At 33.5% G+C, this 10,489-nt stretch overlaps 1 protein-coding gene across 1 annotated transcript in view; it reads right to left on the bottom strand.

The window, feature by feature from the left end:
• Nucleotides 1-1,183: 1,183 nt before the first annotated feature.
• Nucleotides 1,184-10,489, bottom strand: part of zgc:174164 (uncharacterized protein LOC570656 homolog) — a 72,413-nt gene continuing 63,107 nt past the window's right edge. Inside the window, exons 19-22 of the mRNA XM_028795235.2 lie at nucleotides 7,104-7,239; nucleotides 4,976-5,045; nucleotides 3,332-3,375; nucleotides 1,184-1,914 (exon numbers count right to left, since the gene is read on the bottom strand). Coding sequence (XP_028651068.2) covers nucleotides 1,818-1,914; nucleotides 3,332-3,375; nucleotides 4,976-5,045; nucleotides 7,104-7,239 — 347 coding nt within the window. The 3' untranslated portion in view covers nucleotides 1,184-1,817. The remainder of the gene's footprint in view (nucleotides 1,915-3,331; nucleotides 3,376-4,975; nucleotides 5,046-7,103; nucleotides 7,240-10,489) is intronic.

The raw sequence follows: 10,489 nt of genomic DNA, 5'->3' as shown, positions 1-10,489 counted from the left end.
TTATATAGTATATTAGCAGTAAATTTATTTTGAAAAAATGTGTATAGTTCTATAGTGACAACAGCTGGCTTTCTTTCAAGTTTCAGAGTGGCATCAAAAAAGTATTTGTTGCAACTGAACATGATTTGCAGTTTCATACCAGAATTGTTTAGTACAATTAAAATCAATTATTATTATGTTACATTTTATGGCACTGGAATACACTAGTCCCCTTTGACCCACACTTTGAATTAAATATTCAAAAATATGTTAGAATAATTATTACAGTTTTTATTTACCTGTGGATATTCTACAGTATTTTGATGTCCAATCTTCAATTTTCCTTGAATTACGAAGGCCAAAATCTACCCTAGAAACATTTCTTTAGCATATAATGACAACCAGTCCAGGATGATATACCAGTGGTAATTTAATAGGAGCATATATTCCATAAAATATGTTTGAATTCATAATGCGTAAATGTGAAAAAAGTAACCAAGCAGGCAAATAATTTCTAAAGGCTCTTTAAGGAAATATGTAATTCTGTAATGTTTTTACTTCAGTTAAATACTTAGTAGATACTTCTGCAACATCTAAAGATGAAAGTTAACATACAAATTCATTTATTTTAATACAACATGGAAGAATCATAAGTACAATTTTAAAACCAGAATTTAAGTACCTTTTGAATTCATTTGAAGATGGTATAATCCAAACAGTAATCATACTGCGTGGAAACTTTGTCAGTTAAAAAAAACAAAGTAATAGGTTGTTACTTCTTTCAAAATAAATTAGCCATATTGTTTCTTTTATTTTTTAGTGTATTATTTGAAATACATAGTTAAGGAAGGTAAACTGTAAGAATCTCCAGCTAGGGTTAGGGTGTTCACTAAAGGTTTCTATTTAAATAAAACAGACAATGTCACCCATTAAATAAAAGATTTATTTGAGTACAATACAAACCGAAAATGTAGTTATTCCCAGACAGAAAGAGACTTACACTCTTTTGAGTGTTCTGTTATGCTGCTTATTAGGACATTTAAGGTATATGTTTAAATACATTATTCCACATTTTAGGGTATAAATCAGGAGCGCCATGAGCATGGGAAAGGTGCTATATAATAAAATGTATTATTATTAGTTAGAAATGGGCTCTTAGTCTAAAGAAATTCTGAAATAATACAATATGCTGTATAAAGAAAACACAAATTAAAACAGTTCACTCAGTTATACACAGTGAAGTTTTAATTACAATTTAAAAAATATATACTCAACAGAAAATGACAAATCATTCAGTTCCATTGCATTCAGTACAGTGTAGTCTGTTAAAAATCTGGTATTGCATTAATGTAATGCAGTATATGTATTATTTCCTGAGCAGTTTTAAAAATTATGTAAATTTATATTGCACAGTACAAAAGGCAGCATAAATATGTGATTGTCATTGTTTCTTATTGACATTTTTCATTATAATAAGCAAGTTTGAGAATGTTTATATGCATGTATTTAACACTCCAGTGTATGCTGTACTATTGCTGCATAATGAAATCAAGTCCAGTTTTAAAGTGTTTTAAGGAAAATCCAAAATTCACCCTCCAAAATCTGTTTAAAGATAAAACCTAGAATTGTGTATTTAAGATGCACTTTATATACTATGAAAATATCTAAAATCTCATGTGCTATAAAACACCATCACCTCCCAAACATTAAATAGAAAAGACATATTGCATTGCAAACTGTAGAATTTGTCTTTTCAATTTCTCAAGAAGTAACTGCATGTACTCTTCTCTGAGTTCACCCCTGAGTAATATAAACACAGCAGTCTTTCTATCAAGTTGTCAAGTTGGGATGTTCGCTTCATAATGAGAGTTAAATCCTGAAGGTCTCGGGGGTGCAGCTGGCCAAGGTGGGTATCGTGGAGCATAAGCAGTATGTCTGAAGAAAGAAAGGATGTTTGTTTATCGAATGCACTTTAATATTATTAAAGAAAAGTGATACAATGTATCATGCATAATTACACTTAATCTTTATACCACATTTACTGAATTATGTGTACACATATTTCAAATCTATATTGAAAGAAAGGTGCAAAAGAAGTCTTTCATTTATCTTGAACAGACAGAGTACCATAGATGTTTCCTGAAGGCAGATCATGGGATGCCAAACTCCTATATATTAGCTGATTAAAAAGTTCATCTGTATTATAGCACTTACTGTGAATTGAGTGGAGACAATTGCAGAGAATAAGAAGATGGCAAAACTAATGCTGCCCTTTTTGTTATGTGTTGTCCTTAAGCAACTTTAGCCACTAGCTCATCGTATCAATGTGTGGTAAAAGTCCCCATTGGAGCTTTTTTGCCCACAACCATAATCATTCAGTATAATGTCTACTCACCTCATGGGCCATCTTTACCCTAGCCAGCTACAGTATAATGGACACCGTATAAAAGCACTATATATGAAATGTGCACTGGGTATACTGTGTGTTTAGGTATGGGACCTGCATTTTTGTATTGGTTTGCACTTTACTTTGTTATTGTCTTGCACTATGTCAGTATGCATGTTATGTTGTATGTTGCTGCTGGATCAAGTCAGTTTCCCCTCAGAGATCTGTCAAGTACTCTCTATCAAACATATTGATCTTTCAATCTATTTTTACGTATCTGTATGGTATATGGTATGTTACAATACATTACAATACGTTCTTCATTTTCATCATTTGTCTTATTGCTGTCTTTTGTGATGTCTGGCATTGAGCATTGAACTGTAACTTAAATTTCTTGTAAGCAATTTTATTATTATGCTAAATATTGTGCTACGTAATAAACAAATAATATCATCTTTGCTAACAGTTTTATTTTTCTCAACACTAGATTAGATTTTTTTTATCCAGTCACACTGGTTACCATGTTGTGGTGGACTACACAGGTTTCTTGCGGGTATACCATGCACTCCAAACAAAAAGAAGTTCTAAGACCCAGCAGCAAAAGTTTAGATTTGTTTTGGAATAGTTGAACCAATGTTAGGATTTTGCAGGTTCTGCCATGAAGCACTTATGGTGTACAGTATACGAACTATTTTAATAATAAAAATAAAAAAAAGATGGGATGGGCTTAACTTTAAAAAAAAAAAATCTTTAACAAGAACAGAACATGGGTGTTTATAATTGGGGCTTAAAATTGCAATAAAGTTCTACACAATTAAAGATTACAGCTAAAAATCAAGTTTCAAATATTGATTAACATTAAATATTATATTTTATTCATTTAAGTTATTTTCTAAATTAAGGTTTTGGTTTAGAACTATGGATAGCCATTAAATGAACCTTTGTGCAAAACCGTTTTATACTTACTCTTCTGAAGGATCAAAAGCAGCTGATTGGGAGGTTTGGATAACCTGTGGAAAAAATAAATCCAATTACTTATTCAGACTGTAGTAAACAGAATTTCTGTTAACTTGGGGCAAATTTCCAAACTTCCATCATAATCCTGATTTTTTTCTTAATCAAATTGACAGATAATGATATAAGGTTTGAATTAGTATTTCTTTACATTTCTTTATCTATACATTTGCAAAATATGCTTCATCCAGGTTTACCACAACAGAGAGCTAGAGCTAGCCGCAGCAACTTTAGGAACCAGTCCATTACATGGCATGTTTACATATGAACATTGGCATAGTCATGTGAAGCACTAGTACACAGAGAAAGACCCATGCAGACACTAGGAGAATGTGCACACTATACAAAGTCAAAAATTGAAACCCATTTTTCTGGAGCAGTGTAAGGAGGCTGGTGGTTTGTTAAAAGAATATGAACTCCATACTGTTCCAGTGTTTTCTACCAAATTTGTTCATCCAAATTATAACTTCTCTCTTTTTCATAGCTACTCAGGATTTATGGCAACTTATGACACTACATGAATAGCAGAGAAAGTGTTTTTCTGTGTTATGGATCTCGTCTTAAACAAGCAGCATTTGGAGAATGTGCAAGCAAAGTTTGCACAACAACTAAGTTGTAAGTAAGTATGAACAGAAAAAAACTCCTTCATGACCACTATTCTTTAAAACCAATTATTATTAAACTATATTACTTTTATTATATTATTAAAATATTTTCTCTCAAAGCAAGACAGGAACCAACTCTGCATGGTGTGCCAGTATACAGTAGGACACATTCATACACAAGTCGTTCTCTCAAAAGTGACTGAGTTAACTTTTTAAAAGAGAGTAACAGGAAGGATAAAGTAGCTCAGTGATCTCTCAGAAAGAGAAGAGAACAGAGACTCTAGACAGCATGTGTACAATAAGTGTTAGTGAGGGTATATCTCCATAGAGGCTCTTCTAATCAGGACAGGGAAACATAATATTTTTGCACAGATGAATGTTTCCAAGTCTGTATTCATTTTTTTTATACTTCTTTGAAGGCTAATAGCTATTAAGACATGGATTTTGTGAGGTCCCTTGCATAGCCTACTATTAGATGTTTGTCTGCATAGAGTTAGCATAGGGCACATGTAAAAAGAGAAAGAAACATTCAAATTTGGGTCAATTATAATTAGCAATTAACTGAACTATATGTTTTAGACTGTTGTGGACTGAAGAAATAAGCATCCCTAAAGAGAAACATAAATATCATGAAATGTAAAATTCTTACAACAATACAACACTGTGGAGCAGCAGCACACTCTGCTGTTTTCATCTGACCAATATCTATAGTGATTCTTTATTTTTTTTGTAATTAGATTTTAACTGCTACCTTTAGTCTGTATAAAAAAAGCTTAATTATATGTGTTTTATATATAAGTGTTTTAACTACTTTTCCTTATTTTGGCCAGCTTTTGTAAATGGTTATAATGTTCTACTGAATGTAAACGGAATTAAATTTTTGAAACATCACGTCTCTACTCAGGTTTAAGCCATTACTAAAATTAGTTTGTGACATGTTATGACAGGAAGAAAGCCGATGTGTGTTAAAATGAATTAAAGGGAACATTACCGTATTCTGGCTTGGCTTATTTGGTGGTGGTCTTGTCTGTGGCCCACGGTTTGCTTCTGGGGTTTTTGCCCTATATTTTTAAACAGGAAAAGAATATTGAATAGAAAAGAACAGAGTACTTTTCAACATCAATCTTATCCTTAGAAACACATCTTATTCTTTCTAGTAACTGTAATATACCTTGTATACGGATTAGTTTTCTCATTTATTTAGTGTAAAATAAAAATGTCAATTTTTATTGTTTATATTTTAACATATATGACATATATTAGGCAGAAGAAAGTAGGTTGATATGTCACCTTTTATTGGCTAACTAAATAGATTACAAATGCAAGCTTTCGAGTCAGCTAAGGCCCCTTCATTTGGCAAGGTGTAAGGTGTTGCACCTTGCCTGATGAAGGGGCCTTAGATGCCTCAAAAGCTTGCATTTGTAATCTATTTAGTTAGCCAATAAAAGGTGTCATTTCAACCTACTTTCTCATGTATCAATCTATGGCTAACACGGTACAACACTCTACTGCTATATATTAGGCAGTAACAAGCCAGTTAGGAAAATATATTGGACAAATTAGATTTTCTGTTTAATGTGATTTTTATTACATGAAGGCCAATGATAAAAGTCAAGTCACTTCTTCAACCCACCTCCTTTATGAATGAATAAGGATGCCTAAAGTAATACAGAGTAGATCTTTCCAAAGGGTAATATTGATGATAGCAAACAATGTGGTGTTAGGACATTTTAGCACTTTTCATAACTTGCAGTTTGGAGGAAAAATGCAGATTTTTAAAAATCTAAGCAACAGATTTTAAAAAGGGTTATAAAATCTTGTATATGCTACAATGGATCTATAGAACAAAATGGGTAAACTTCTCTTTTAGGTGGATTTAGCCCTATTAACATTCTGGGTTAACCTAGATGGATGACTGAAAAGTTTTTCACGTACATTACCGGTGAAAAGTTTTAGAACACCTCAATTGTTTCCAGTTTCCTTCAGATTTAATCAGTTGGAATCCAATGAATTACCTAAAACGGTGAACATGTAAGAAGCAAACTACCAGAGGATTAAATTTAAAATTTAGGTTAGCACATGTCGTGAAAGCTGGTGACTCCAAGAAACGTTTCTTCTGATTGCATTGTGACTTTGGGTCTACCAGATATTTTCCTGTCAGAATTTCTTCCAGTTTCCAATTGCCTTTCAATTAAAAATGACACCATACTCACTGAAATTTAAATTTTTTTTTTCAATTTGTCTAAATGAAAGTCCTACACTTCTAATGGTAATAATGCTCTGTCTCATTTCACTAGTTAATTGCCATTTTCTTGTCATTATCACTGGAATATTGTCCACATAGTACTTCATAGGGTGTAGTAACACTGTATTCCAACTCAGACAGAGGGGTTTTAAGTAATCAACAGAAGTTGGGACACCTGTACAAATTGTTTGCTTCAGCTTGCAAGGCTTAATTTACTATAACTGCTACAGAACATTTGTAGGTTGTAACCTTTTAGTTGTTCCCTGAAGAAGGCTCATTTGTAAAATTCTTATATTTCCCTTTTTCAGTTTTTGCTAACCTAATCTTATCTAACTTTATCGTCATCAACCTTATCATCATTTTAGGTCATTCATTGCATTTCAACTGATTAAATCTGAAGGAAGAATGGAAAAAATTGAGGTGTTCTAAAACTTTTGACCGGTAGTGTATCTTTAAATTACATATACTTTCAATTAAATAGTTTTTATTAATCTATCAAAAATTGCTAGCTGCATATATAGGTAAGAAAAAAGCAATTTCAACATTCACTGAGTGTTTATGTTAGGCTCCAATGTTCATTTATGTATAAAACACATCATACACACATTTAACAAGTGGCACATGTTTACATGCCTTTTTGTACCAACAGAGTAGGGCTGTTTTCCTTATCAACAGAGTTGCCACTTTGGGGAAAATCCACCTTATTGTCCAAGAGAAATATAGGGGAAAGGTCTAAAAATTGGAGGATTATAAATTAGCCTCTTGAGGAATTCTTACAATACATTTCTTATTAACATAAAATTAGTGTGAAATCAGACTCCTTGCTTGGTTTAAAGAGTTACATAATTTGGAATCTTTGCTTCATTGAACTCACCTGTATCGATTAGAACTTTTTTTCTGGCAACATTTGTCTTTTATTGCATTCCTCTTGAAGACTAGGATAGCAATTAGACTCAAAACAGGAACCACAAGAAGGAAGAAGATTAGCAATCCATCTCGTACTGAAGTGTCTATGAAAAAGCACAAGACAACCTTAAGACAGTTTTTGAAGTCACATTAAGAGAAGGGAAATCACAATCAAAGGCAATTAGATGGTCGGAACACAATCAGGCAAACACAAAAATCAAGAAGAGGTACAAACACACTAAATAAAGTAAGAGTCCATAAAACAACATAAAAAAAACACTTGATATTTGACATAAAAAAATCCAAGAACACATTGCTACTGTGAAAACCTGTCATTAGACTCTCTATTTTATTTCTGTTGCCCTTTTCCATCATTTGACTGCAGCCAGGTTAACACTACACAGCAACAGACAAAGAGAGGAGGTTGATTGGGTGGGAGCATGCACTGATACAGCACCCCACCACAAGATGAACCATCTCAGGATCCCAAATCAGGGTCTGTGGATTGGGAAAAAATACAAGCAAAAGGAAGAGCTAAGGATGGAACCTAATTCTGCTCCCTAGTGTACACTCGATTAAAAAAGCAAGTCACAATGCATACTTGACAACCAATTTGGAAAGACAAGATAGAATGTCTTCAATTAATTTATTGTGTCAGCATTGACATTTTTCATATTCATAGTTTTGTTTTTGTCTTTTACTTTAAGAGAATGCACAATTTAAAAAGGGTAACTGAGACATTTTAACTCTTTGCACTAATTATATCTGAAGGAAACAGATTCTATCTTTTAAAGAAGGACCATAATCCTGGAAAATATCTAAGTGTATGTAAAAATTTAAGTACTCGAATCACCACATCTTGTTCTTCCTGAAAAAGGCAGAGGCAGAATATTAACATTGACCGGGAGATAGTCAACTTCCAGTTGCCACATGACAGAGCAACAGTGGCACAAACACTAATGATATAAGATGGTGGTGTACAAAGACGTGAAAAAATTATGAGAACATCAGGTTCATTTTAAGTCAATAAAATCCACCTTAATAAAAGGAAAAGTGTCTGTGTATCTGTGTGTTTGTCCAATTGATATGTCTCAGTCATTCCAACAAATAATGCATTACAAGCATTTGTAGTAATAACATGCATTGTATTTCTTACTAGCAAAATACCCGCGCTTCGCAGCGGAGAAGTAATGTGTTAAAGAGGTTATGAAAAAAAAAGGAAACATTTTAAAAATAACGTAACATGATTGTCAATGTAATTGTGTTGTTATTGTTATGAGTGTTGCTGTCTTTTATATATATAATATGCACACACACACACATAAACATATATATACATAAACATATATATATACATATCTACATATACACATATCTACATATACATACGTATATACACATCCACATAAACATATATATACATATACAAATTTACATATCTACATATATATATATATATATATATATAGACATAGATATATACATACATACATTCACATATATATATATATATATATATATATATATATATATATATATATATATATATATATATATACAGTGGTGTGAAAAACTATTTGCCCCCTTCCTGATTTCTTATTCTTTTGCATGTTTGTCACACAAAATGTTTCTGATCATCAAACACATTTAACCATTAGTCAAATATAACACAAGTAAACACAAAATGCAGTTTGTAAATGGTGGTTTTTATTATTTAGGGAGAAAAAAAAATCCAAACCTACATGGCCCTGTGTGAAAAAGTAATTGCCCCCTGAACCTAATAACTGGTTGGGCCACCCTTAGCAGCAATAACTGCAATCAAGCGTTTGCGATAACTTGCAATGAGTCTTTTACAGCGCTCTGGAGGAATTTTGGCCCACTCATCTTTGCAAAATTGTTGTAATTCAGCTTTATTTGAGGGTTTTCTAGCATGAACCGCCTTTTTAAGGTCATGCCATAGCATCTCAATTGGATTCAGGTCAGGACTTTGACTAGGCCACTCCAAAGTCTTCATTTTGTTTTTCTTCAGCCATTCAGAGGTGGATTTGCTGGTGTGTTTTGGGTCATTGTCCTGTTGCAGCACCCAAGATCGCTTCAGCTTGAGTTGACGAACAGATGGCCGGACATTCTCCTTCAGGATTTTTTGGTAGACAGTAGAATTCATGGTTCCATCTATCACAGCAAGCCTTCCAGGTCCTGAAGCAGCAAAACAACCCCAGACCATCACACTACCACCACCATATTTTACTGTTGGTATGATGTTCTTTTTCTGAAATGCTGTGTTCCTTTTACGCCAGATGTAACGGGACATTTGCCTTCCAAAAAGTTCAACTTTTGACTCATCAGTCCACAAGGTATTTTCCCAAAAGTCTTGGCAATCATTGAGATGTTTCTTAGCAAAATTGAGACAAGCCCTAATGTTCTTTTTGCTTAACAGTAGTTTGCGTCTTGGACATCTGCCATGCAGGCCGTTTTTGCCCAGTCTCTTTCTTATGGTGGAGTCGTGAACACTGACCTTAATTGAGGCAAGTGAGGCCTGCAGTTCTTTAGACGTTGTCCTGGGGTCTTTTGTGACCTCTCGGATGAGTTGTCTCTGCGCTCTTGGGGTAATTTTGGTCGGCCGGCCACTCCTGGGAAGGTTCACCACTGTTCCATGTTTTTGCCATTTGTAGATAATGGCTCTCACTGTGGTTCGCTGGAGTCCCAAAGCTTTAGAAATGGCTTTATAACCTTTACCAGACTGATAGATCTCAATTACTTCTGTTCTCATTTGTTCCTGAATTTCTTTGGATCTTGGCATGATGTCTAGCTTTTGAGGTGCTTTTGGTCTACTTCTCTGTGTCAGGCAGCTCCTATTTAAGTGATTTCTTGATTGAAACAGGTGTGGCAGTAATCAGGCCTGGGGGTGGCTACGGAAATTGAACTCAGGTGTGATACACCACAGTTAGGTTATTTTTTAACAAGGGGGCAATTACTTTTTCACACAGGGCCATGTAGGTTTGGATTTTTTTTCTCCCTAAATAATAAACACCATCATTTAAAAACTGCATTTTGTGTTTACTTGTGTTATATTTGACTAATGGTTAAATGTGTTTGATGATCAGAAACATTTTGTGTGACAAACATGCAAAAGAATAAGAAATCAGGAAGGGGGCAAATAGTTTTTCACACCACTGTATATATATATATATATATATAGTATATATATATACATATCTACTTATTGGCTCCTGTATTTAGGATATGGCAGGTTGGATAATGGATGGATGGACATTTGTATGCATAGCCCTATTTGCCCATTTTTGTTTTTTTTCTTTCTTCAGTAATATTTCAGCAAACCCGGAGCTTGTCAGT

This window comes from Erpetoichthys calabaricus, chromosome 2 (assembly GCF_900747795.2).
Source record: "Erpetoichthys calabaricus chromosome 2, fErpCal1.3, whole genome shotgun sequence".
NCBI lineage: Eukaryota > Metazoa > Chordata > Cladistia > Polypteriformes > Polypteridae > Erpetoichthys > Erpetoichthys calabaricus.
Note: the sequence above shows the minus strand (reverse complement) of the source record. Positions and strands in the feature narration are given on the sequence as shown.